Source organism: Eretmochelys imbricata, chromosome 18 (assembly GCF_965152235.1).
Source record: "Eretmochelys imbricata isolate rEreImb1 chromosome 18, rEreImb1.hap1, whole genome shotgun sequence".
In the NCBI taxonomy this organism is placed as follows: Eukaryota; Metazoa; Chordata; order Testudines; family Cheloniidae; genus Eretmochelys; species Eretmochelys imbricata.
In genome coordinates, this window is record NC_135589.1 from 22,401,531 (window position 1) to 22,428,120 (window position 26,590).

General features: G+C 63.9%; 1 protein-coding gene across 4 annotated transcripts in view; it reads right to left on the reverse strand.

The window, feature by feature from the left end:
* Nucleotides 1–1,091: 1,091 nt before the first annotated feature.
* PLEKHG5 (pleckstrin homology and RhoGEF domain containing G5) overlaps nt 1,092–26,590 on the reverse strand; it is a 72,111-nt gene continuing 46,612 nt past the window's right edge. For 2 of the 4 annotated variants that reach the window (XM_077837357.1, XM_077837358.1), the window contains exons 3-22: nt 25,235–25,364; nt 24,649–24,751; nt 23,854–23,914; nt 23,154–23,245; nt 22,050–22,186; nt 20,973–21,136; nt 9,968–10,153; nt 9,057–9,227; nt 8,498–8,593; nt 7,958–8,008; nt 6,201–6,350; nt 5,994–6,104; nt 5,765–5,914; nt 5,248–5,385; nt 5,041–5,160; nt 4,643–4,775; nt 3,898–4,013; nt 2,999–3,156; nt 1,782–2,720; nt 1,092–1,445 (exon numbers count right to left, since the gene is read on the reverse strand). In XM_077837357.1, coding sequence (XP_077693483.1) covers nt 1,436–1,445; nt 1,782–2,720; nt 2,999–3,156; nt 3,898–4,013; nt 4,643–4,775; nt 5,041–5,160; nt 5,248–5,385; nt 5,765–5,914; nt 5,994–6,104; nt 6,201–6,350; nt 7,958–8,008; nt 8,498–8,593; nt 9,057–9,227; nt 9,968–10,153; nt 20,973–21,136; nt 22,050–22,186; nt 23,154–23,245; nt 23,854–23,914; nt 24,649–24,751; nt 25,235–25,277 — 3,129 coding nt within the window. In that variant the 5' untranslated portion in view covers nt 25,278–25,364 and the 3' untranslated portion in view covers nt 1,092–1,435. Of the gene's footprint in view, nt 1,446–1,781; nt 2,721–2,998; nt 3,157–3,897; nt 4,014–4,642; nt 4,776–5,040; nt 5,161–5,247; nt 5,386–5,764; nt 5,915–5,993; nt 6,105–6,200; nt 6,351–7,957; nt 8,009–8,497; nt 8,594–9,056; nt 9,228–9,967; nt 10,154–15,527; nt 16,425–20,972; nt 21,137–22,049; nt 22,187–23,153; nt 23,246–23,853; nt 23,915–24,648; nt 24,752–25,234; nt 25,365–26,590 lie in introns of those variants that run through there. The other 2 variants (XM_077837359.1, XM_077837361.1) reach the window with 2 other exon arrangements.

Genomic DNA, 26,590 nt, shown 5'->3' on the forward strand with positions numbered 1-26,590 from the left:
ACGCAGACTCGCATGCACTCCCCACACACACACACTCCCCACACGTGCCCCCCCACACGTGTACATGTGCACACTCCCCACACACACGCAGACTCGCATGCACTCCCCACACGCGCCCCCCCACACGTGTACATGTGCACACTCCGCACACACGCACACTCGCATGCACTCCCCACACACACACACTCCCCACACGCGCCCCCCCACACGTGTACATGTTCACACTCCGCACACACTCCCATAGACGCACACACGTGTACGCACTCCCCACACGCGCCCCCCACACGTGTACATGTGCACACTCCGCACACACACGCACACTCACATGCACTCCCCACACACACACTCCCCACACGCGCCCCCCCCACACGTGTACATGTTCACACTCCGCACACACTCCCATAGACGCACACACGTGTACGCACTCCCCACACGCGCCCCCCCACACGTGTACATGTGCACACTCCGCACACACGCACACTCGCATGCACTCCCCACACACACACACTCCCCACACGCGCCCCCCCACACATGTACATGTTCACACTCCGCACACTCCCATAGACGCACACACGTGTACGCACTCCCCACACGCGCCCCCCCACACGTGTACATGTGCACACTCCGCACACACACGCACACTCACATGCACTCCCCACACGCGCCCCCCCACACGTGCCCCCCACACACGTGTACATGTTCACACTCCGCACACACTCCCATAGACGCACACACGTGTACGCACTCCCCACACGCGCCCCCCCACACGTGTACATGTGCACACTCCGCACACACGCACACTCGCATGCACTCCCCACACACACACTCCCCACACGCGCCCCCCCACACGTGTACATGTTCACACTCCGCACACACTCCCATAGACGCACACACGTACGCACTCCCCACACGCGCCCCCCCACACGTGTACATGTGCACACTCCGCACACACTCCCATAGACGCACACACACGTACGCACTCCCCACACGCGCGCCCCCCCACACGTGTACATGTGCACACTCCCCACACACACGCACACTCGCATGCACTCCCCACACACACACACTCCCCACACGCGCCCCCCCACACGTGTACATGTGCACACTCCGCACACTCGCATGCACTCCCCACACGCGCCCCCCCACACGTGTACATGTGCACACTCCCCACACACACGTGTACATGTGCACACTCCCCCCACACACGTGTACATGTGCACACTCCCCACAGAGACATGCATCCGCGCACGCACACCCTATGTCCACACACCTGTGCCCTGTCTCTCTCCCATCCACACGCAGCCTTGACACGCTCCTGGCCGCTGCTTTTGGGGCCGGCAGCCTAACATCTCCTAGCGCCCTGGGCGCTCATGCTCCATCGTCGGGGGTTGGTGGAACTGGCAGCCCTGCTCCTCTCCTGGAGCCCCTGCAGCTCTCAGACCTCCCTGCAAGAGACAGGCAAACAGAGGCGCTCTTAGCCGGCTGCTCTCGGGAGCACACACAGCCCCAGGGCACCTCCCCCCACCGCAGGGAGCTGAGCTTAGAAACGCTGAGCCACGGGGCTGCCACTCAGGGAAGGAGACTGACGGGAAAAGCCAGACTTTGCCCCATGCATGTGCCCTGCCACGTGGGTGAGGGAGATCTGCAATGGCCCAGCCCCTGGGGCTGCTGGCGCCAGCTGGCTGCGGCCCGGCAAGCGTCCTTGTGACTGTGCAAAGAGGCCCATGGGCTCCCCCCACGCGCCCACCCCGGCCAGGCCAAGCGAGCCCCGTGACACTCACGAGGCGGTCAGCGTGGAGTTGAGGAGCAAGGTGGTCCTGATCCTGTACAGCTGAGCCAGGGTCAGCTTGCGGTGCTGGGCCGCCTGCGGGTCTGACAGTGTCCGGTGCGCAAGGGGCGGCTCCTGGCAGCACTCGGGAGCCCCCTCGGGCCCTGCTGGGGGAGCATCCTGCCCAGGCTCCGCAGGGGAGGCGTCGCTGCTCTGGGCTGGGCAAGCAAAGCCCTTGGCGCACGCCAGCTCCTCGGGCTCGGAGAGCTCTGACGAGGAGCCACCGCTGCTGCTGCTGCAGGTGCTCGGGCCCAGGCTTCGGCAGTCCGACCGGCCACGCTGGCTCCCGGCGCCCGCCCTGCTAGTCCTCTGGCAGCCAGCCGGGGCCTCGCGCCGTGCACGTCCTTGGCTGGGGCCTGCCAGGAACGTGGCCGGGCCCGGAGCCGTGAAGAGGTCGCAGAGGCTCTTGCTCTGGGCAAGGAGGGGCGAGGCTGGGATCAGCTGCAGCAGGCTGGCCTCCGACTTGGACTTGAGCGCTTTCCCCTTGCAGGGCAGGAGCTGCACGGGCGTCCTGCGGCGCAGCTTGGGCGAGGGGGCACGCTGCGCCTGCGGGGGCCCCCCATCCTCCGCCCCTGGCTCCAGCTGCTGCGCCTCAGCAAACTCCTGGATGGAGGTGGGGGAGAGGGTGCCGTAGGCACTGTCGATGGACGCCGACCTGCAGCCGCTGGGATCCAGCGTCAGGCAAGTGGAGCTGAGGGGGGCGCGTGTCTCTGCAGGCTCCCCGCCCTCCTCCAGCAGCTCCCGGGTGGGGGTGGTGGACGAAGCGGTGGTGCTGATGGAGGTCTCGTCCGACTGCGAGCTGAACGGCCCCACTTCCAAGTCCGGGAAGGAGCGCTCCTCGCTGGCATCCACCACCACCACTGAGATGGTCTCCGTGGAGCCGCCGGAGGGGCTGCAAGAGCAAGGGGACAGTCAGCCAGGGATGGGGGCTGGGAGGGACGGCTGGCTCCAGGCTGCGGCACACTGGGGCGGGGCAGGAGCGGGGGGAGCGGCCAGCACTGGGCGTGATGTGTGCTTGGGGCCCTGATGGCACGAGGTGCCAGGCTTCTCCCGCAGGGCCGTGCAGCACCTGGCATGCCGCATTTCCCGGCTGGACAGTTTCCCCTGGCCCGCACTGCGAGTGGCCCCTGAGCTCTGACGGGGGGGCAGGGGGGGGGGGGGGGGTTGTACCATTGTTGGGAGTCCAGGCTGTTGCTGCTTCTGCGCAGGATGGTGGGCGAGCTGGCTGCCGAGGCCCCACTCTCCCCGTCCTCGCCCTCCTCCAGGCTCTGCAGATGCTGCCCTTGGCTACGCTGCTGCTCCTGGAGACGCAGCTGCTGCAGGAGGTTCTGTGGGGAAGGGGCAGGACACAGCGTAGGAACGGGAGAACACGGCCGTCCCCAGCTGGGGCGCCGATCCCCATCCCAGACCAGGGGCTCCACACCGGTGAGGGGCTGTGTGCTCACCGGGACTGCCCCGGCAGTGGGCTCGGTTCCCAGCAGCCTGCACACAGCCTGAGACATGCTGCCCGTGCCCACACGGGTCTGCTGGCTGTGGAGCAGAGACGCAGCACTGCCATTGGCAGCCCCCGGGGAGGGGAATGGTAAAGGAGGGAGATTCACTGCAGGGCATGACAGCTTGCACCACTGGCCCTTCCAGGGGAAGCGTGCACTGTCCGAGGCTGCCTCCACTGCCGAAAGTGGTGAGACTGCAGCGAGATAACCAACACCTGGGAGTGACTGTGCTTCAAATGCTCCTGGGGACAAGGTCACCCTGGGGGGAGAGAGGTGACACCTCGGGCAGCGGTCGGGCTGCCTGTGTCCCTGTGTGCACCCAGTCTCTCTGCAGGTCTGCCTGCTGCTGGCAGAGCTAGGAGTGCACAGGGCAGGCCTTGGCTGCGTCTCCATTTCCTTGTCTGGCCCCCTCTCAGAGAAGGGCACGCGCTCTGAGCTGGTGCTGGAAACCCCAGGCTGGTGCCGGCACTAGATGAAACGCCCACCGCCTCTCAGATTGGGGATGCTGCAGCGGCTCAGCACTGGCCTGGCGGAAAGGTGCTCTGCCTGGAAGGCAAGTGTTTGCTCCTGAATCACCTGTGCATTGTACAGTGCCTCGATCCAGCCGCGGCACAGGGACTGCCCGCTGGCCTGGAAGGTGTAGGCTCCCACGGCGCTGCGCAGCTCGTTGAGATAGATCAGGAGGAAGGAGCCTGCAAGGGGGACAGGAGGCAGCAACCAAACATGAGCAAAGGCACCTCCCACCGGCCCGGGCAAGTTACCGCAGACACGGTGAGTGCCCAGCACAGGGAAGCAAGGAGACACGCCAGCTCTCGGGACAAGGCCAGGAAGGCACCAGAGCAGCAGAGTGAGCAGGGGCTCAGGGTCTGGCCATGCGTAGTCAGAAGGGGCCTAGTGCCCAGGCCCCAGGGAGAAATCACGCTGCAGCCTCTGTCCTCGCCAGAGCCCCGGGGGCGACGGTGCTGTCGTGCTGCAGGAGGGCAGGGTGCAGAGGCTGTAACAGCCCAGACACGAAGGGCAGGAGCCGAGCCATTTGCTCCCCACGCTCCCAGCCCTGGGGTTCCTGGGGCTGGGAGCACTAGGGGGTCAGTCTCTGTGGGGATGGAGGGAGAGCCCTGTGCCCTGGCAGCCTCAGTCTGCCAGCAGGGAGCGGGATTCAGTCTCCTGCCCACAGGCTGGCAGGACAGGGGGAAAGAGAGAGAGAGGAAGCTCCTCCAGCACGGAGGGGCTGCGAGGGGCTGGGGAGACGCTCTGAGGAGAGGAGCCCAGGGGAGCTACACAGCCAAGGCCCGGCTCTTGGATCCCAGTCCCGCATGCTCACCGGGGTCCTTGAGCTCCCGGCAGACAATCTTGTCCACGAGCAGGGGCTGCCGGATGACCTTGGTGCGCTCAGCCTTCTTCACCGGCTTGGTGATGAGGAACAGGTCCGTGAAGAGGAAGCAGTAAACGTCCATCTGGAGAAGGCAACAGCACAGGGCTCATGGGATCCTGCTGAGCAGCCAGGCGCTGGGGCAGGGGGGCAGGTGAGACCCTGGAAGTCGTGTTACCGAGCCATGCCCACGGGAGCTGGTTCCCAAGACCAGCCAGCTGCGGGGCGAGGACGGACGCCTGCTGCACCCTCCACCCCCAGCTCATCAGGCAAAGGAAGCCCTGGCTGAGGTAACTGCTAGGCCGGTCCCGGGGGCTGCTTGGGAGCTCTGCTCTGGCCGCACTGCTCACCTTGCTGTCTTTACCTTCCTTCATTTTCAAGCTCCCCTCCAGGAGGAGCTGCCGTGTGTCCTCGGGGGAGGTGCCCAGGATGGGGGCCGTCAGGTCCAGGCACAGGAACTCCTTCAGGAGCTGCCAGCAAGAGAGAAAGGACGCAGTCAGGGGGCATGGGGCAGGGGCCAGCCCGGCTTGCACGCCCCCTGCCCACACAGTCCATACCTTATCCACCTCCTCCGTGCTGCTGTCCACCACCTCGTAGGAGTCAATCCGGCTGAGGATGGCCACCAGCCTCTGCTGCTCCTGCCGCTGGCGCATCCGCGAGTTCACGTGATTGATGAACCGCTCCACGGAATTGATCTGCCACAAGGGGAGCGGTCAGAGGCGCATAGGGGAAACTGGTGGCTGGCAGCCCCTGGCACAGCAGGCGTGACGAGGAGCCCTGCCCCAGGCCCCGTGCCCCACGCCCTGGTCCAGCAGGCTTGGCAAGGAGCCTGCGGAGGCAGGAGGCAGAGTCTGGGTGACCCTGCCAGGCACAGCCAGCACTGGCTGCAGACTGGGGACACGGCTGCTTGCTGGGCACTGGCCGCCCCGGCCCTGGGGAAAGGGCGCACGGGAGCCCGCGGCCAGCTCCAAGGCACGGCAGGGACGCAGGCTGCCCGCCCTCTGCGCTGACTTGGCCGGCAGCAGCCTACCCGGGGGGGCATGGCCCATCCGCCCGCACGCCCTGGCAGGTTACCATGGTGATGACAGCGTCCCGGGTGCAAGGGTCGTCCGTTTTCTTCAGCACCGACTTGAGCAGCAGCGGGTACTTGGTGAGGCGCTGGTGCGGCTTCACCAGCATGTCGCTGAGCTTCAGGCGGTTGCACTGCTTGTGCTTCTCTGCCCACTGGAAGCAGAGACAGGGGCGCGTTAGCGGCTCGGGGGCGGCGCGGGCCGGCACCGGTGCGCCTGGCTCCAGGCCTTACCGTCACGTAGGCCCGGAAGAGGTCGCTGTCCCGCAGCAGCGTGCGCATGTACTCCAGGCAGGCCTCCTCCTCCATGCAGTAGTGGATGTAGGGCTTGAAGAGGGAGCCAAACTGCAAGGCAAACCGGAGCACCCGTCAGAGCCCAGGGCGCCTCCCCGCCAGGCACAACCACGGCAGAGCGAGCCGCACCTGCGGCCTCACACCCACCATTTTGAATCCCTTCAGGAAGTCCACAGGGTCCAGCAGCGCCTTGGTTTTCCTGGCCTTCTCCAGGACGGGGGCCATGACACTGCCCCACAGGGCACGGTGCAGCTGGATAATCTCCTGGATGTTGCTGAACAGACGCTCAGCTTCCACCTGTAAGCACAGCAAGGGGTGCAGTGGGGCCCTGGTGACGCCCTGGCGGTTCAGCCCTGGCAGAGCACACAGGGGCAGGGTTTGCCAGACAGAGTGGCTGGGATCCCCATGCAGCACTGGGATCCCCTGCTCCTGGGCCTCCAGGACAGCTGCCCAGAGCGGCACAGCCCACGTTGCCCTGCCCAGGGGAGACGGGCTCGCTGCAGGAGGCCCTGGGCACATCGTCGCCACACGCCCTGCGGTGGGTGTGAGGCCAGGCTACCGCGCAGCTCAAGGACCGTCCATTAGCTCGAGCAGAGCTGCTGGTTCAGGGTCCAGAGGGCCAATTCCTCCCAGTGCACGGGGAAATCCCTGTGTCTCTGCTGCAGGCTCCCAACCTCGCCACACGACACCTTCCACCCTAGGGCTCCATGTCAGCCCCAGTCTGACAGCAGGGCGGGGCCACCCAGAGAGCTCCTCCCAGTGCGGGGCGGGGCCACCCAGAGAGCTCCTCCCAGTGTGGGGCGGAGCCACCCAGAGAGCTCCTCCCAGTGTGGGGCGGGGCCACCCAGAGAGCTCCTCCCAGTGCGGGGCGGGGCCACCCAGAGAGCTCCTCCCAGTGCAGGGCGGGGCCACCCAGAGAGCTCCTCCCAGTGCAGGGCGGGGCCACCCAGAGAGTTCCTCCCAGTGTGGGGCGGGGCCACCAGAGAGCTCCTCCCAGTGCAGGGGGGGGCCACCCAGAGAGCTCCTCCCAGTGTGGGGCGGGGCCACCCAGAGAGCTCCTCCCAGTGCAGGGCGGGGCCACCCAGAGAGTTCCTCCCAGTGTGGGGCGGGGCCACCAGAGAGCTCCTCCCAGTGCAGGGGGGGGCCACCCAGAGAGCTCCTCCCAGTGTGGGGCAGGGCCACCCAGAGAGCTCCTCCCAGTGCGGGGCGAGGCCACCCAGAGAGCTCCTCCCAGTGTGGGGCGGGGCCACCAGAGAGCTCCTCCCAGTGCAGGGCGGGGCCACCCAGAGAGCTCCTCCCAGTGCGGGGCGGGGCCACCCAGAGAGTTCCTCCCAGTGTGGGGCGGGGCCACCAGAGAGCTCCTCCCAGTGCAGGGGGGGGCCACCCAGAGAGCTCCTCCCAGTGTGGGGCAGGGCCACCCAGAGAGCTCCTCCCAGTGCGGGGCGAGGCCACCCAGAGAGCTCCTCCCAGTGTGGGGCGGGGCCACCAGAGAGCTCCTCCCAGTGCACCCAGAGAGCTTCTCCCAGTGTGGGGCGGGGCCACCCAGAGAGCTCCTCCCAGTGTGGGGCGGGGCCACCCAGAGAGCTCCTCCCAGTGCGGGGCGAGGCCACCCAGAGAGCTCCTCCCAGTGTGGGGCGGGGCCACCAGAGAGCTCCTCCCAGTGTGGGGCGGGGCCACCAGAGAGCTCCTCCCAGTGCGGGGTGGGGCCACCAGAGAGCTCCTCCCAGTGTGGGGCGGGGCCGCTTGGGGGCCGGGGAGCTCCTCTCAGCATGGGGCGCGGCAGCCCAGGGCCCCTCGCTGGCCCAGAGCGAGGGGCAGAGGCTGGGACTGGCTTATGCCTGCGAGGACCCTGCATGCGATGATGGACTTGCTGCCCCGAGCCCTGGGGGTAGCTGGGCCCTTACCTCACCCAGCAGCCCTGACTCCTGCAGGTTCAGCAGGCAGCAGAGGAAGAGCTGCAAAGAGAACAGAGAGCAGGCAGTGCAGAGCCGGCACATCCGACCTCCCTCTGCGCACGCCCATGCCCCACCGGGCCACCAGCGGGGGAGGATCTCAACAGGCCGCAGCCCTGGAAGGGGGTGTCCCGCCCTACTGGGGGCCGGAGGCTACATGATGTGCAGGCCGTGACGGACACCAGTCCGACCCAGCCCAGCTCCAGGCTGTGGCTGCGAGCCGATGGCCAGGCACAGCTGAGACCCAGCCAGCCAGGGGCTCTTGGATGCCGCACTGGTGAGCGCAGCGTACAGAATAAACTAACTGCTCCTGGCAGAGACGGAGCCAGTGAAAGCTCCCCTGGCTCAGCCCTCTGCCCCTGGAAGGGCACGTCACAGTCTCCTGGCCTTCAAGAGTCACTGGCCTAACACCTGTCGTGCCCCACACAATGGCTTGGCAGGAGCCTGGCTCTGCCCGTTCCCAGGGCCACGAGGCGGGCAGGGCAGACTCACGTCTGTGATCACTTTCAGCTTCCGGATGTAGGTGGCTTCTGTTTGCAGCAGCTCCCAGACGGCCTCCTGCTGGTGGCACTGCCGGCGGGTCAGGGCCTGGCGAAGGGCAGAAGGCTCAGCACCATGGGGCTGCGGGGGCCCCTCGACACAGTGCGATGTTCCCACCGAGAGCAGGACGGACAGGGAGCGAGCCTCCTGCCTGCAATCGTCTCCCGCGCACGAGGCAGCCTAGCGCCTCCCCCAGCCAGGACGTGAGGAGAGGCCCTGTCTCATGGGCCCAGCAGAATCCCAGTCCCACAGGGCAACATCCCAGAAGGGGGAAAGAGGCCAAGGCACTGAAATGTGTTTGGGAGGAGGTCTAGCTCCCTCCTGCCTGGCCACCTGGGGGAACAGGTGCAGTGGGCCCCAGCCAGCAGCCCGTGGCGGGGAACAGGAGCAGTGTGGCTGTAGGAGAGTTGCTCTAGCCCAGCCTTTTGGGAAATCTCACCCCAGGACCACAGCACCCTGCTGGATGTTCTGCACCAGCCAGAGCCCCCTCCTGACACACGCCCAGCATTACCTCCGGGCCCTCGATGATCTCCTGCCAGCTGTCTTCCAGGCACAGGCTGGTGTCGTCCTCCTCTTCCTCCCAGGAGTCCTGGTCAAAGCGGAGCTGCTGGGGGAGCTTGGGGAGGCCGAAGACGCTATAGCTGTGCAGCTTGCTCTCCAGCTGCTCCATCTTATCCATCTCCTAGCGGAAGGGAGCACAGCTGGCTAAGAGCGCACAGCGGTGGGCGAGGGGGTTGCTTCCACTCGGAGGGTCCCTCTCCCATTGCCAGCGCTGCCCGCTCAGGAGCTCACAGACCCAGCTTCCCGCTGGGAGAATTCCTCCCGCCGAGGGGCTGCAGAGCCTGCACCAGCGTCCTGGAGCACAGCACCCGCCCGGCCAGGCAGGAGAGGAGGCTAACAGGATGGGGCAGGCGGCTGAGGCCCTGGCATAGGGGATTCCCGGCCTTTGGCCATCACTGGGCCTCGTGCCAGGATGCTCGGCAAGGAGCCCCAGGCCAGGCAGCTGGCGTGCAGCGGCAGGCCCCTGCAGAAGGCCTGAGTGACTCACAATGGGCACCTGCGGGAGCCTGCCTCAATCCAGCCCTGGGGCTGAAGGCCACAGAGAGGACAAAGGGCACAGAGAGCAGAGGCAGACGGGAAGTTGCCACTCCCTCCCCAGCTGTGCCCCGGCTCAGCAGCAGCACCGAGCTCTCAGGCAGCAGCCCCTGGTGGGCTCCAGACCCCGCTGCTGCTCTGCCCTGCAGAACCTGGCGCCCAGGAATTCCTCCCTGGGCAAACAGCCCCAGATGGCAGCCAGCAGAGACTATGGAGTGGGGGGGGGGGGGGCGCTGCTCCTAATTCCACTCAACAGCAGAAATTTGGGAGCCAAGAGCCCCTGGCAGCAGGGACAGGCCCAAGCCTGGTGCCAAGCAGCTGACGTACCCGTCCGAAGGGACCGGTGCTAGCACCGGAGCCAAAGAAGCCACTGAAGCGACTGGCGGCCCTATTCTTCCACGTATCGCTTCCATTACTGGGCAGGGAGCAGCTGAAGTGCTGCAGGGGGTCCTGGCCCGGGATGCTGGAATCGCCCAGAAACTCATTCATGTTCTTCCGCTTCCGCCCGGGGGCCTGGAATTCCAGAGAGAGACACCTTAGGGGCTGCTGAGAGTGGGGAGAACTCACACAAACAGCTCCGGGCAGGGGCCAGAGCTGCCCCATCCGGCCACCAGCCTGGCCTCTGCACACCTCGGTGAGCCAGTAACCCTCCAGCAGCAGGTGAAGGAGGCGGGCGGCAGCTCAGCCTGCCAGGAAGAGGGCGCAGTGCACAAAGCCCCCAGGGCTGCCCCAATCCCTCCCCAACCCACAGCAGGGCCTTGCTAGTCTTGGAGCAGGATGGCCACAGCGGGCTCCTGTCCAGTCCAGGTGCCACCTGAGTGACACCCTGGCTGACGGTGCACAGAGCCCTGCACCAAGGCCAGGCGCGGGGGCACCAGCCCCGAGACAGCCAGGCGTCCTGCCAAGCAGGGCTGACGTGATCCCAAGGCTCTGGGAAGGGGGCTGTGGCTGCAGTCCAGCGCCCTGGGACACTGGCTACATCTGACCAGAGCCTGCAGGAACTGCATTCGCTACCAGGAATCCAGTCACCCACCGGGCAGAGAAACGGGCCAGAGAAGAAAGCCAGCCCCAGAGCTCTGCTGCCATGAGGCTGTGGGAAAGGACTGGGTGGAACTGGCCCTCCAAGGCAGGCAGCGAGACCGCTCACAAAGCAGAGCGAGGGATGGGTGAGCAGATGGGCTCGGGTCTGCGCAGTCAGCCAGTGCGTAGCTTGGCCCTCCGAGCCCCTCACAGCTCCAAGACCCCTCGGACATGGAGCGAGCAGCCCAGGGGCTGCACAGCCTCACCTTGGCCGGAGCAACCCTGCGCTCATCCCAAGGGTCTCGCATGCAGGACAAAGGCACCGAGTTCCTTCCAGAGCAGCAGCTGCAGCTATGCAGGCCAGAGAGCAGGTGAGGGGGAGCCAGCCCAGGGAGCTCTGAATGCCCAGCCCCATGACTTTGGCTGAGTGGGGAGAGGGGGAGGGCTGCTCTTGTGTCAACAGTATGCAAAAAGCCTCCAGTCGTCAGGAGCGATTGCATTGCTGAGTGGGGAGTTCGTGATGCCCCGGCAATGAGACATTCCTCTGGCGCGGCACCTCCTGGAAAGCCAGGGCCTGCAGCCATCTGCAGGCATAGGACAGAGGTGCTAGGAAACCCCTGTTCATCCCACCCCCCCAGTGCATTCTCAGCCAGCCTCTCAAAGCTGGAGTTAGCTCAGACCAGCCCTGAGCAATCATTAGCCAGAAAAGAGCTGCCAGGGCTTGTCTGTCTCAAGCAAGGCTCCATCCTGGCTATCAACTCCTAGAGATTATCCCCAAGGAAACTGCCTGGGGCCAGCCCCGGTAGGGCCCGGGAGTCTCAGCCGGCTCCCTTCCCCATGCCAAGCCATGTCTGAGCCCAGCTCCGCCTGGCTTTCCAATGCCCCCAGCGGGTTCCACTCCCAGCTGCAGGACCTGGCTACACAGGGGGGCGAGCTCAGCCGGAAATCGGCCCCCTACCCCTGAAAGCTCAGCTGGTTCCTCATCCTTCAGACCCTTTGAATGCCTCACTGGGGTGGCCAGCGGGGCCTTCCCAGGCAGCCGCTCTGCCTCCTGCGCAGAGCACACCCCATGTGCCCAAACAGACCTGGCCTCTTTCCCCTTGTCTGCTCCCGGTTCCCTCGCTCAGCAGCAGAGCACACAGGAGCCTACGCGCACACGGGCAGGGGCACATGCGTGTGCACAGAGGGCACGGGTGTGGGGCCACGTGCACACACACACACCCCCCCCCCAGCGATCCTCGGGTGGGCTTTGTCTGTTCCGTGCGTTTGCTCCCACACCGGCTGCTCCTGGGGTACATCCGAGGAGTCAAACACTCATCCAGACCCTGGGCTATGTTTTCATCACCCTCTGGCAGCTCTGTTCTGAGCAGCCCAACTCGAGCTGCCGGGGGCCTGAAGGTGCCGCATGCCCGATGGCTGCCCGGGGAGCTGCAGGTGCTCAGCCCTCTGGAACCAGGCCCCAGGCGGCCGGAGCTGGGCTCCAAACAGGCACCCGAAGGCCGTGGGTAAGGTGGCTCCAGCTGGCTGGCTGTGTGAACACCCTGGTCTAGTCTGTCGTAGGCTCTGCTCACTGGGTCCCTGCTCTCAGCAGGGCGGAGACTGGGCGCTGCACCCACACTCCCTGGGAAGGGGGGCACTGCACCTCAGCAGCGCTTGCAGAGCAGGGTTCTGGGCATGGCAGGGACTGGAGCCTGGCCTTGGCTTTCTGCTCATCAGAGGAGCACTGAAAAGCCAGCAGCGTGGCGCATGGGGGGCTGCTCTGCAGTCCCCTAAAGCCCCACGGCAGCCATGAGCTGAGCTCCCTAGAGGGCTCTGCTCCCTGCATCTGTGACAGCCCCACGCAGTGCAGAGCAACAGCTGACAGCGAACCCCTCTGGGGCACCAGACTCCCAGCCGCCTTCCCGGCCCAAGGGAGACACCCAGAGCTCGCCGTCACTCCCGGGCACGCACAGTGGAGATGGCAACACTCTGGCAGGCTGCAGGCTCCCGGCCCTAGCACAGGCCAGGGGTTAGACACAGGGCCAGGCGAGTGGCCAGACACGAAGCCTCAGCCAGCTCAGATCAACCCAGCGCACTTCAGGCTCCTTCCGGTCCCGGCCACCTCCCTAAGCTAGACCTGCAGCTCCCCCAAGTACACAAGCTTCTCTATCCCCCTCCAACTCTCCCTGCAAAGCCACCGTCCACCCACCCCTTTGCTGGTTTCTTGCAGCTTCCAGCAGCCTGCAGTCCCTGCCGGGCCAGCCCTGGTATGTCTGGTGCTGGGAGGCCACAGGGGCACGATCCAGCCAAACGTCTCGCCAAGTGGGGGCCAGTTCACTCCTGGGGCCTGGCTGCCAACTGCGGTAACTGCACAAGCCCTGCTGCCTGCCCATCTCCCCGCACGCAGACACAGGCCCAGCCAAGCCCTGGATCAGCCCCTCGAACAGCAGCAATTGTGACAGCAGACCCAGGGCAGAGTTCTGCACATGGGCCAACCCCCAATTTGGGGCGTTCAAGCCATGGCCCTGCCCATCAGGGCGGCTCACCCCGATCTGTGCCATTGCAGCCAGCCCGGTGTGAGCCTGGCCAACACACCCAGCAAGGGGCATCGCTCAGCAGAGCCCTGCCACCACTCCACAGCCATGCTCCTGCAGGGGCTTTGGGGTGCCAGGGGAACCCGCCCCTGACGACAGCTGGCTGCATTTCCTTCCCCTGGGGCAGACGTGCCCGTCACCACAACGTCTGAGTGTCACCACAACCCAGCTGGGACTCTGAGGGGCCGCCCAACGTCACAGGGAGCCCGGCGCAGAGCCAGGAAGAATTGTTTGTTTTGGCTAAGGCTGACCCAGGACTCCTTTGCACCAGGGGCTGTACACACAGAGATCCTGCCCCAAAGACCTTACAGACTAAGTAACCCAGATGTGCTGAGTCCCCAGGAGCCCACCCTCCCCCCTGGCAGTCCCTGAGCACAGGGCAGGGTTCCCGCTGCTGCTGCGTCTGGCTCTCCGCTGGGGTCACTGCGGCGCTGGACACTGCTGAAATCCAGGCAGATACCCAGAACATCAGCACCCTGCCTGCCTGCCGCCCCGGACACTCACCTGGCAGCCCACGTCCATGGGGCACACGGACACAATGGCCACGTCCCTCTCACTCCCAGAACACAGGTGGGGCCAGCTCTTCCCAGCCATGAGTCGGCCAAAGGCCATGCTGATGCTCAGGGGCTTTTCCTTCATGCCAAGCGGTGTGGGGCAGGGGCAGCCCAGTCCACGCAGAGGGCCAGGCAGCGCAGGAGACGATCCCCTCTGGGGACCAGGGCTCCCTCCTTAGCACTGAGGCAGAATGGGAGGCCCAGGGAGGCCCTGACGGGCAAATGATCCAGCCACAGGTCCACAGTGCCAGTCTCACCGGCAGCCCGACCCCACGCAGACAGCACCCACCCGTTCTGAGCATGAACTGCAGGGGCCGGGGCTGCCTCTGACAGCCACACCCCGTCAATCAGCCTGTCAGCCAGGTGAGGGACACCTGCCCTGACAGGAGAAGCCTCTGCTGCAGGGAGAACAGCCGCCCAGGGAGCGAGGTGCAGGCCTGGGCCTGCAGTCGCAGCAGGCAGGGGAGCTCTGTCCTTTCTTGCTCTAGAATGGACCCTGGGGCAGCCAGGCCGGGGCGCCCCCGTGACCACAGCACTCCTGGCCCAGCAGCTTCTCAGCTGCTGCGAGGGCTGTGAGAGAAAGGATGGAGAGCCACACCTAGGCAGCATACGGGGAGCAGCGCCCGCTGGAATTTCCCAGCCTTCGGGACAAGTTGGACACACCGAGGCACCTGTCCATCCAGCCGCTTGCTGGCGGAAAGCCCATGGCGCATATGAATGGCACACACAGGAACTAAGATCCAAACGCCACCTCCTCGCCCAGGGATCAGGGAGGGCTGCTGCCTGCCGGTACACGGGTCTGTCACCGGGGCAGCTGGCCCCCCACCACAGCACTGGGGCAGCCTGCTCCCCTCTACCCTGCTCCGCCCCCCCACCCAAGCACATTCCCTACCAGAGGTTGCTCTACCAAGGCATGCAACAGGAGATCAGGGAGCTGTCCTGTCCCTTGGCAGTGAACGCCTTTGTAACAGGTCACCCCAAAAAGCATGGCCCAGGGAACAGATCCAACCCTGTGGCCATGCTCTGAGCACACGGCTGGCACCGGGACACCTTCGCTCAGGCTGAGCTGAGGGCATGCCAGCTAGGGCACTTCTTAGCTTCAGGTGGCATGTGACCAGGAGTCCTCATCGAATTTGGTCCGTTGGTTGGATCAGCAGCTTCGCTGGCCCAGGCTGGGCACTGATGGGGAGCACGATGTGAACACTGACCCATGCCCCCTGCTCAAACCACCAAACCAAGTGTGGTTGTGTGGCAGGGGGCTGGCCCCGGGCTGCGGGGCCCTGGCACGTCTCAGCCAGAGTCGGAGCTCCTGACAGCACTGACAATCTCCACGCAGCTCGTGGGCGGGGTGCAGCTGGGCGGGGTATTCCTCGGGCAGGGACCACACTTCAGAACACAGGGGCGTGGCTGGGAAGTGGGTGCTGCAGGTGGAAGGGGAGCGCCAGCGATGTGGCAGGGGCGAGAGCAGGCGATGAGGATGCCGCAGGGGGAGCCCCAGCAAGGCGGCATGGGTGGGGGGACCTGCAGGGACCTCAGTGGGGACTCGGGGAGCAGTGAGCTCCCTGCAGAACCTCATTTAGGGTGTGACCCCTGCCTATCATCTCCCATGTCAGCAACTGGCCACTGGCTCTTGCAGGGGATCCGTGCTCCTGCAGACACCCGGTGAAGGGGCCAGGACTCAGCCACCCGCTCACCCTCTGGCCCAGGTGGGCAGGGCTGGGTCCCAAGGTGGTCACTCACTTTCTCCATGCATCCTGGGGCCTCCAGTCCCAGGTGGCCTCCAGCCGTCCAGCAGCACACTGACTCTGGCCCTTGCATCTTCACCCTCCAGCCTGGCCTGGGGCTCTTGTTAGTGGCTTTGCTTTGGCGACACTCCGGCCCGGCCCCCTCCTGTCCCGCCAGCGCCTGGCGACGCCAGGCTGTATGTGGCCTGGCCATCGGCTCTGGGAGGTGAGCCTCCCCCAGCTGAGCATTGTAGTGGTGGATCCTCGCAGCCACGAGCCCTGGTGGCACAGCCAGCTCTCTGGGTTGCGGGGTCCGCAGGGGGCTGACGCGGGCGGGGTAGCTCCTCTCTGGCAGCTGGTCCTGGCCTTGGGCAGAGGGCTCAACACGGAGTTAGGTGCGAGGGCGTTTTGCTCCTGCTGGTGCCTGGCCCCGCAGGGAGAGGCAGGAGAGTCCTGTCGTGCCCAGACTGATGGCTCAAGAGAACGTGAGCAGCGCCTGGCTCACACACGCAGGGCTTGCCTGGGAGCAAGGTGTTTTCCAAAAAAGGCCCCAAAAACAAGCTGCAGAAACATCTTCAGGCTGAATCCATGTCCCCCGTGGCAGCAACCAACTAGCCGCTCGTGTCTGGGAATGGAGGGGCAGCACCTGGCTGGGACATGCTTGCTCGAGGGGGGACAGCAGCAAGCCTTCTGCACAGAGATCTCACTTGCCGGGGCAATGGGCTGGGAATGCAGCTCCACGGGTGCAGCTCACCTTTGATACCGAACCCAACCTTGGGAAAACCGGGCACAGACCTGGAGAGACAGTTCCTGTTTGCCCTGACCTACGTCAAGTCTCAAGACTCCGGGGCACGCCCACCAAGGAGAAGTCACAGCACAGGCCCGCAGCAGCCCCGGCGAGGCCCACGGGAGCTCAGCTTATCTCGCACACTGCACGCCTGCGGCATGGCCCTGCCCCGGCAGTGCACGCTCAGCTTTATGTGGCTGCTCATACGCATGCACAGAGGTTTACATAGCTCCACGCACCGGTTTATGTGGCTGTGTGCCATGAGCCATGCAGATAAGCTGAGCCCAGCCCACAGTGATGGTTGGGGCGATGAAAGGTGCTGAGTGATAGCGCATTACCCTGCAGGCTGAACTTAGAATCATAGACTGTCAGGGTGGGAAGGGACCTCAGGAGGTCATCTAGTCCAGCCCCCTGCTCAAAGCAGGACCAACCCTGACTTCCACTGCATTCCCCTTGAGGGGGTGTGGCCCCGCCACCGGGAGATGTTTTGTAATACCTGGGCCTATCAATTTAACCTCATTGCAGCTCAGCTGTAGAAAGGGAGTGAAAGTTCCTAAGAGGTCACAATAACCTGTAACAAATGTTGATGAGAAAAGGGAGACAAGGATGGAATTAGTCGGCTGCTGGCGGAACTCCAGGGCTGTGTTCCAGTCACGCCTGGTGGTGTGTTATGAAGGAGATCGACCTGGTGACCAGCATAGTGAGGGGATGGTTAGTCCACCCACCCCTCCCTTCTGGAGCTCTTCAAAGAAAAGGAAGACTTGGGGGGTGGGGGGATTAGCCCAAGGAGCTGTCTGCCGACACCCACTGCCGTGAGCTGACCGACCCCCACCCCCATCCCCGCCGCCTCCTGGGACCATGAGATTTCCCATAACACCTGCGTCTTTGTCATCCTAATCCTAAGAAATGATTTGGCCAGGCCAGAGAGGGACCCAGATGACATCACCACCTCCGCTGGCTCCCACTCAATCCCGAATACCCCCTGGGATTTGAGACGGTCATTCCCACGCCCCACCCTTGTGTGTTCTGTTCCTTCCCACCTTACTTTTGTTCTCTCCTGTCCCCCGTCTTTTTCCTTCTGTGTAACACGAGTCCGGCTCAGTCAGCCAAGACTACGTTTAGCACCCCGCAGCAAACCTGGGACCAGAGAAGCAAGTAAAAGCAATGCCCAGAACAGCCTGAGGCTGGTACAAGTTTGCCTGGGCTTGGAGGGGTGGATAAGGCCGTGGGCTGGGCCTGTGGTTTTCCAGCAGCCAGGCTGCGAGTGCAAATCAGCACCAGAGCCAGAAGCCGCGTTTTGTTTCTTTGCTGGACTTTTGTCTCCCCTTTCGCGGGTTTGTCTGGTTTGTCTTTTAGGAAATGGGAACAGACTTTAACAGAAGTGACAGCTCCAGCCCACCTCAACTAACTTCTCCTCTTTCCGCAATAGGATGGTCATCCCACCTTTAATGCCATCGGAGAGACTGCCAGGTGGGGGTTCCTTTAAAAGCTCTCCAGTTAACAGGACAGGGAGCCAGGGCTGCTGTCACAATGACCGTTTTATTTAACACTTAGCATGCTGAATGCTTTACCTCTTTTCCCTTCTGTATCTTTAACAAGGGCTAAAGGCTGTTCACTGGGGTGTTTGCCATGGGAGCAAGCGGCTGAGCTCTCCTGATACCAAACGCCAACCTAGTTTAACACTGTTTCATGTGGGACAGTGACTGGGTATGTTACCTCCTTTGACTATCTGGGCCCATTTACTCCATCGTATGTTCTCCCATTCCTCTACACGCAGCCCTGGGAATTCACTGTCTGATTTCCCCATGGAGCCTGCTGATCAGCGGCCCAGACGTAGCGTGGTTGGGGCTGCACAGAGAGGCAAGACCACCTCTCATGGCAGACTGAAGGCAGCCACTTCCCGTCACTCCCTGCTGGCCTGGGATGCACTGGAAGGGGCAGGCTCCAGTGCCATGCCCCACTTCCAGCCCCTCCAGGACACCCCGCCCACAGGTTCCTCCCTTTACTTAGTACAAGCCCCTCTCCCTGCTCCATGTGACTTGTCTCAATAACACCCCAGAGGGGCATGTGCCTGGCCTGCTACCTGCTGATATTAGCTGCATGTGAACTGACAAACCCCTCTTCTCCATAGCCCCTTCAGCCTGCCCCAACTCCTTACACTGTATCCAATTCATGTCACTCACGGCTCCTCCCCATGAAATCCTCCCTCACCCCCCCAGCCAGCAGGACAGCTCCCCCCTTGGGCACTGGCATCACACCGCCAGGAGCAGGCTTTGGTCCAAGGCTCAGGAGCAGGAGGCAGCCCCGTGCTGAGGTCAGGTGCAGAGCAGCCGCGGGGGGTGGGGGGGAGGGCACGCTGGGGTTTATTCATAGGGCGATTAGGGGTGGGAAAGCAAAGTTCCCAGAATCAGGGCCAGCCTGTGCTGGGAAACAGGCCCCGAGCCATGCACCGTCCAGCGGGCTCTAGCCACGTCACGCTGGGCTGACTCTCTCACCATCCTGCGCACGGAGACTCCAGCCCCCCTGGGAGCATGCACCTATCGCCGCTCCCGGGTGCAGGTTTCCCAGAGGAGGTGGCACTAGCTGGGGGGGTTTGCTTTGGACAGGGATTGGGAGAGCCAGCATGGGGGCTGCCCCAGAGGCCTGAACCCCCACAACCCGAGGGACACCAGGCACACAGCCAGCTGGGCTGGCATGCAGAGCCCAGTCAGACATGCCCCTGTCACCGAGTCACACTCACACATGGCAGAAATTACACACACTCAGGTCTCAGTGTGGCCAGGAAGAATGGCTGGGACTGGGCCCCCACCCCCATCTCATCCGACTCACTCCTCCCAGGTGCTCCCCCCACGGAGGCTGTGCTGGGAAGACCCACGGACCAGTGGGGCGCTGGCCTAGACGGTCGTGTGCCCCAGCACCACACGGTGCCGCACGGGCCCCAGGCTAGCCAGGAGGCAGAGCCCAGCCCAGATGTGGGGGAGACGGAGCTGCATCACCAAGCTCTTGGGGGATGTGACCACAGGCGCACGCTTCCTCCTCAGCTTGGCAAATGCCAGCTGGGTTAATGCCACGGCTGAGCCGGGCTGGCTCCTCCCTGCCCTGTGCCCCAGCTCTTGCTGTTCCCCCCGCCCCACTCCCAGCCCTGCCCTCACCCTTGGAACTTGGGAACCTCTGCTGGCACTCGCACTGGCCCCCTCAGCCGCTCCCCAGCAGCGCCCCCACACTGCAGGGGGAGCAGGTGCAGACGCCTGCCTCAGGCTCCTCTCAGCAGAGCCTTCGCTCAGCAACCTGGTTCCTCCTGGGACTGTAACTCTGGCAGCAGCCAGCTTGGGCACTTGCCTCTCTGGGCTGCAGGGAGAGGAAGCTGCTCCAGCTCAGCTGTACCCCAGATTCCCAGCAGAAGTCCCAAGCACCTCACACAAACCCAAACATCCTCCCCAGCCCCAGCATGGCTGTCGGCTGGAGACATTATCCTGCCCCAGCAGGAATCTCTTGCATCGTGTTGCTGCTGCATCCCTGCCCAGAGGCAGCCGCATTTCAGGGCTCAGTGTGCACAGAGGCTGCGGAGGCCTGTTAATGACCGGAAAACAAGCCCATATGTCAGGAGGTGTCTGCGCCCTGGAAACCATGAGCTGATCCACGTGAGCATCATACCGCCTGAGCAGCACACACCTAGCATTACCGCTGGGAAGGAGATTTTCTCCAGAAGTTTTTCACCAGAAAAAGCTGATTTTCCTGGACAGGGTCAGGTTTGACGAATTGACGTTTTGAAACTGCTGAAAGATCCTGTCCTTATGTTTTCAAAATGAAAAGTTCTGGTTTTCAGCTCAAACTGACGTCCCGTTTCGAAACGTAAGTGTATTCATAATTTTTAAAGTGTTCAAAAAATGAAAAAGGTCAAAATCCTAGCAACCCATTTCCACCGACAGGCGCCACAGCCATTCTGACAGTCCATCCCGATTCCCACTGGGAACCTTGTCTGAAATCTCCAATCCTCTCCATTTCCTGCCCAGCTCTGCCTGGAACCCTGGGCCTTTCCCTGTGCCGGGCAGGGCCAGCTCTCCCCAGTCAACATGCAGCCCTGTGGGCCAGGCAGGCAGGGGACAAATGCTGCTGATTGCTGCATGGAGGAGCTGTTTGTTGACTGAGATTCCCCTTATCAGGCAGAAGGCTTTGGATAAGCTGAAACCTTTGCTTGCCAAACAAACAATTGCCCATCAACAGCTCCATTTATTGTCTATATCTGATCTTATCGGTTTGCTCCCTGATAGGGAGAGACATCCCCGAGACCCAGCCACAGTGCTCAAGGTTCAGCAGAGAGGACACAGCACCCCAGGCCCCAGGAGACAAAGAGGGCCCACCGCGATGACCTGCCGAGCACCCGACACGGGCTGGGCCACTCCGGTGTTTCCCAGCAAGAACCCCACAGCTCTACAGAGAAGCTCCATTGTCCACGGAGAGGTGAGCCCCGCCTGCAGCATCAGCTCCTAGAATTCAGCTGCCCACTGCTCAGTACATCAGACGGACTAGTCTCAGCAAAGTGCTTGGTACGGGGCCGCACACAGTCACCTCCCCACCCCACCCAGGTCCCAACAGCTCCGCTGAGCCCCCCGCCCGGCCGCCGCCCAGGTGCCACAATGGCCCTCGCTGCTGGTCAGCCACCTCCCAACTCACCAGGATGTCCACGCTCTCCCGGCGGAAGGGCGGCTGGTCCAGCCTCTCGCCAGCGGGGGTGAAGAGGAAGGTGGAGGCGGAGCCTGAGGAGCGCATGATGGGCAGACTCAGCGATTTGAAGTCTTTCACGGCCTGCTCCACCTTGAGCTCATCGCCGGGTTTGGCTGTGAGGGGAGCACAGGGCAGGGGGTCAGCCGACGGGCACCAGCCTCAGCACCCAAGCGATTGCTATGGGTAGCGGAGCGACCCCCGTGGCTCCTGGCCCAAGGGGAGCACGGCTCACGCAGTGTCCGTGGCACGTGCCAGACGCGCACATCCTGGGCACACGGCTCTGCAGGCTGCAATGGCTGCCCAGTCCCAGCGGGTCCCCACCATGGCTGGGCGTGGCAGACCCTCCTACCTCCCCGGGGGCTGCAGGAAGCCCAGGTCTGTCCCAGTCCGTTAGCCTGAAGCCTAGCCGGATGGCAGCACAGCATGCCCAGCCCTGGCAGGAGCCCACTGGGCACTCGCCCTCGCTGCCACACAAGCAGAGTGCATTCCAGGGGGCTTCATCCTCTCCAGGTGCGGACGCTGGGGCACTGTTCAGATGGTGACCCCTGCTGGACACTGCAGGAATAACGCTATGCCCTGCCTTCCTCCCCGACTCCCCCAGGGGATATGGAAGGGGACGTGCAGCCGGGAGCCACTTTGAGTGAGGCCTGGCCCCCTCCCCCAGGTGCAATCTCAGCCGCCCCCACCCTGCAGGCTGGAAAGGCTGCTTGCGCTGGCCCGAGGGAGCTCAGCACCGCGAGTCCTTCTCTCGCTCCCTGGGCAGAGGCTGGATTTGAACCACGCCAGCCCTGACTTGGGCTGAATGGGAACCTGCGTCCCAAGAGGGGAAGGTCCCAAACCCCATTCCCTATGCAGCCCAGGACGCCATGGACCTAGAGCCTAGAGGGCAGCAGAGCCAATTCAAACGTCCCCCCAGAGCCACTTCTGGCAGCGCCTCCTTTGCTGCAGGGCAGTGCGTGGGCTCTGCGGTGGGGGCATCCCCCCTCCCGCCGAGCCATGGGACACACGGGGCCGGGCGGGGCGCACCTTTCACTCTCAGGTAGTGTCCCCCAAAGCGGTACGCTTCGAAGCTGAGCGACAGAGGCGTGTTGGACTGATCCAGATAAATATCCACCTTCGCCAGCTCGATGCCTTTCCTCTCGAACCCCGGCAGCAGCACCTCCCTAGGGGCAGCGAAAGAGACGTCGGCCCAACTTCCTCCCTGCCCTGGGGCTGGGCTCAGGGAAGAGGGTCCCGCACCCACTCAGAACAGGAGCGCTGGCCAGGCGCACTGCGTGGGGAAGGAGCTCGGCGGGCAGCGCTGGGGACACGCACAGGGCTCCTGCTGCTGCCACCACTCACCACCCTGCTGGCCTGGGAGCTCAGCGACGCTCTCCCCAAAGCAACCTGCCTGCGAGCAGGCCTGTGCCGAACACACAGCTCAGCTGGTGGCTGGGGAGCAGCCACGCTCCCACACAAGGGCACCGCTCTCGGCTCTGGCCAGCAGCTACTCGGCCTCGGCAGCTGGCCAGAGCCACAGACACCCGGCTCAGAGCACATGGGGGGAGAAGCTGGCGGAGGACTCTGCAGGGTAACCCGTCACTGCTCCTGGGAGAGGAGGCTGAGGAGATGGCTCTGAGAGATGATGCCCATGGGGAACAGAAGGGTGGCAGGGACCCAGGTTGGGCACGGAGCAGGTTTCTCCATGATCGCGTGGCCAAGTCAAACACAGCAGCCTCCCGGGCACCCCAGACAGGCACAGTGGGTGACAACTCCCTGATGCAGCTCCAGGACACCCCCCAGCAAAGCTCCACAATGGGCAGTGCCAGTCCTGGGGCCCCTCCATTGCTCAGTGCAGGGTGAGCCAGCGGGCCCTGGGCAGGCACCTATGTGCTCACTAGTCAGCAGCACCCGCCTGCGCCCAGGGAAGCCAGGGCAAGAGGCCAAAGCGAGCAGGGAGCTTCGGGGAGGCGTGGAGCACTGGGCAGTGCCAAGAGCACATCAGCTCCTGGATCAGGGTTAGAGTCCACAGCTGACCACCCTGGGACCCCGAGCCTCTGCACGGCACCCGGAGTCACAGGCCCACTCTGTGCCCCTCCCCAGGAGCAGTCCCAGGGTCCCAGCCAGTCTAGCTCGGTGGCCACGACTCACCCCAGGGATTTCTTCTTCATGGCTGGGACGATCTCTGTTTCTATGTCCACATTCAAATCGAACTTCAGGGTGAAGCACTCTTTACTGGGGTCCTGGGGTAGGGGGCAGGAGTTAGCAAAGCCGTTGCCCAAGAGCCATGGACCCAGAGCCGGCCCTCCATCCTGCAGGGTCGGTGCCCCCAGCTTTCACCTGCCTGACCATCAACCCCCCAAATCTGGGCAACTCCATGGCCCCCTCCTTAGTCCCGGCCTGTCTCCTTGCACAGCTGTGCCAGAGCTGGCAGGGGAATCCACCCCTGGTAGGGGGTCCCGCAGACAGCACGGTTGGCACAGGCCTAGCTATGCAGTGAGAGCCGCTCCAGCGGGAATCCGGGGGATGGAGCCCTCGCTAGAATTGGGGATGGGGGCCTGTCACTGGTGGGGTCACCCACACTCTGGCTCTGTGAGGAGCTGGGACAGACAGACAGACTGCAGCAAGCAGGCTACGCTCCCCTGCTGCCCTTCAAACCAGAGCTGCTGAGCGTCGGACCTCACAGCATCCCAAACGGCTCTGGGCAGCAGCCAAGCGAGGCCCCCCTGTCCCAGCACGGGACACTTGCTCCAGGGCTCTGGTTCCATGCCCAGGCCCAGCAGCCCGTCCCCAGAGCCAACTGCCAGGGCCCCATGAGTCACAAAGCAAGAGACAAAGCCGGGCTCCTTACATCCGTGTGTCTGCGCCGGGCTTTCTTCTTGGGGAGCTTCAGCGCCGAGCTCTTCTTGTCCCTACACGGCACAAACACAGTTACAGGGATCGCCTGGCACACGGAGCCTGGGCCTGGCACACGGAGCCTGGGCCTGGCACACGGAGCCTGGGCCTGGCACACGGAGCCTGGGCCTGGCAAGAGCAATGGCCGTCAGAGAGCCCCATCCCTCACCCCACGCCGGGACCCAGGGTCTGAGCAGACTCCAAAGCCCCAGGGAAAGCAGCAGCTGCTCCTCCCTATTACTGCCACTGGAACCCGACTCCCAGCCACATTACACCAGGCCCCTTCAGCCCATGGTCACCCCAGCTACAGCCAACGGGAGCCGAACCCCCTCGCCTGGAGTAACGTCCCATACGGCCCCTGGCACAGGGCTCTGACCCACTGCGCAGGATCCACGAGTTAGGGATCAGCGGCAGCGAGAAGGGAGGGGGAGCAGGGCAGGGCAGCAGTTGGGGCTGGAGAAATGAGCAGAGGGTCTCAGGTGACCCCCTGCACAGAGATAGCCAGCGCTCTACAGTGGTTCATTCAGTCTTTGAGACAAGCCCCCGGCCCTGGGGAGGCATCAGCGCATTCAGACCATACTCTGCAGCCTTAGACCTGGTGTCTTGATTGTTAAGTGCAGCTGCCCAGTGTCCCCGTACCCAGGTCCCCCTGCCCCTTGAGCCCCGGCATCCCGCTGCCTCTGGGACCCATCTTGTCTGCTGCCCAGGAGACGGAAGCACCACCGCTAGCCCTTCACATGAACATACTCACCCTTTCCCATCCACTAGCCCTTCGTCCTCCTCCTCCACGTCGGAGGCAGGGCTGGTGCGTGGGGGGCATGACCGTGTGGATACGTTCCGGGCCAGAATGGAACCTGCAACCAGGAATGACGGATGAGTCACCCAGGAGACCGAGCCCCATCAGATCCCGGGCACAGGTCGACTCCCTAGTCCCTAGGCTCAGCACTCCTGCCCGGCAGCTCTAGGGCTGGGAGACTGGGGCCTTTGCAGCCGCATGGGGAAGCCTCTCCTGCTGCCTCTGCCAACAGCCCCATCACTGCTCCCTCCGCTGACAGGCCGCGCCATCCACGAGGATCCGTTCCCCTGCCTGGTGCTCTGCTGGCAAGAAGCCCTGCGGAGGGGCATTTGGCGTGGCAGGGCTTGAGGGGAGCATTCTGGGAGACTGAGCCCTTGGGAACAGGCCCCCAGGACGAGAACAGGGCAAATCCCCGCAGCGGGGAGGAGGAGCCCCTGGGACGAGGCCAGCTGAGGAGGGAGCACCATCGCTGACTGTGCCCCACGGGGAAGGAGGGTTATGTTCACCAGGCCCCAGCCACCCCCAGGGCCAAGGCTCTCACCTTGGGAGGGCAGGTCGAAGCGGATGTGCCCGTCAAAGTGCATGGTGCCGTGGAACTTGTGGTCACAGGCCTCACAGAGGTTCAGGGGACTGCTGTGGTTCACCTGCTGGCACTCGGCGTGGTGACATACCTGCAAGAGGTGAGAGGCCATTGGACAGAGCCCTGACCCGCTACCAGCGGGCTGGAGATGCAGGGTGAGCCAGAGACCAGGCTGCCTGCTGGTTACACCAGGTCCCTTCACTGCTCCCTGCAGTAAAGGGGCTGCAGTGCCAATGGATCCAACCACTGGGATTTCCCCGGCAGGCAGAGCCAGACACCTTCCCTGGCATACCCCCGTGCCACCCCCGTACGGGCCCCAGGCTATGACCAGAATGGGCTCCAGCTACCGCCCCCTCCCTGCCCGGGGGCAGGGCAGCCAGGCACAGCCCAGAAGCGGTTCTAACCCACAGCGTGGTCCAGCTCCTGGGCCTGGCAATGAGAGTGGAGCCCAAAGGCCCCTGTGGCTGCCACCTACTGCCACTCCCAAGAGAAGGAGCATCACGCCCTAGTGGAGCAGGGTGGCAGGCCTGGGGCCAGCCAGCCCTGGTTACTAGGAGCCACACCTGGGAGAGGTCAGGTGATTTCCCGACAAATGGGCAGGAAACTGCAGCAAAGGGAGAGTGTGCTCGGAACAAGTCAGGGCTAGCCGAGCCTCCTGGGAGTTAGGTAGGGCCTGGGAGTGGCCTGCCAAAGGAAGGGCCCTGAGAGACACCTTGTTTGGGGTGGGCTGATGGACAGACTTGGTTCTGGGATTTGGAGTTAGGTTTGGGGTTTATTTTATATTAATCAACCCAGCCCCCAAGGATGGGTATTTTTGACCACAAAATCCTGGGTGAAGTTTTATTTGATGAGTCCAAGGGGGGAAACTGAGGCAGGCTGCCTGTAGCATGACCCGAGGGGACGCTCAGGAGGCCCACTTACACCAAGCTACAGGAGCTTTCTGGGCATCTGCAGTTAGTCATCTCAGCTCTGTCTGCCCCCACAGCCTACACTCACATGAAGCCTCCCCCAGGGTCAGGTTGGGTTTGGCCAGGCCAGGCCACCTGCAGCCAGCATGGGAGATCAGGGCACAGCTCAGCCCTCTGCTCACAGGCCAGCAGGGACGACAGGCAAAGGGAACTTTTCTCTCTTGCACAGTCAAATCTCCCGAGCTGTTAGAAACTGCCCATCCGTACGACACCAAGCAAAGGCCTGGGCCATCCCGAAGGCACTGAACCTGAGACAGATAGACAGACTGAGGAGCAGGGCATGGGCTGTCCCTCTACAGAGGCTAGTGCCTCCTGTAGCCACTGGGCTAGGAAGTGACGCTGCCTGGTT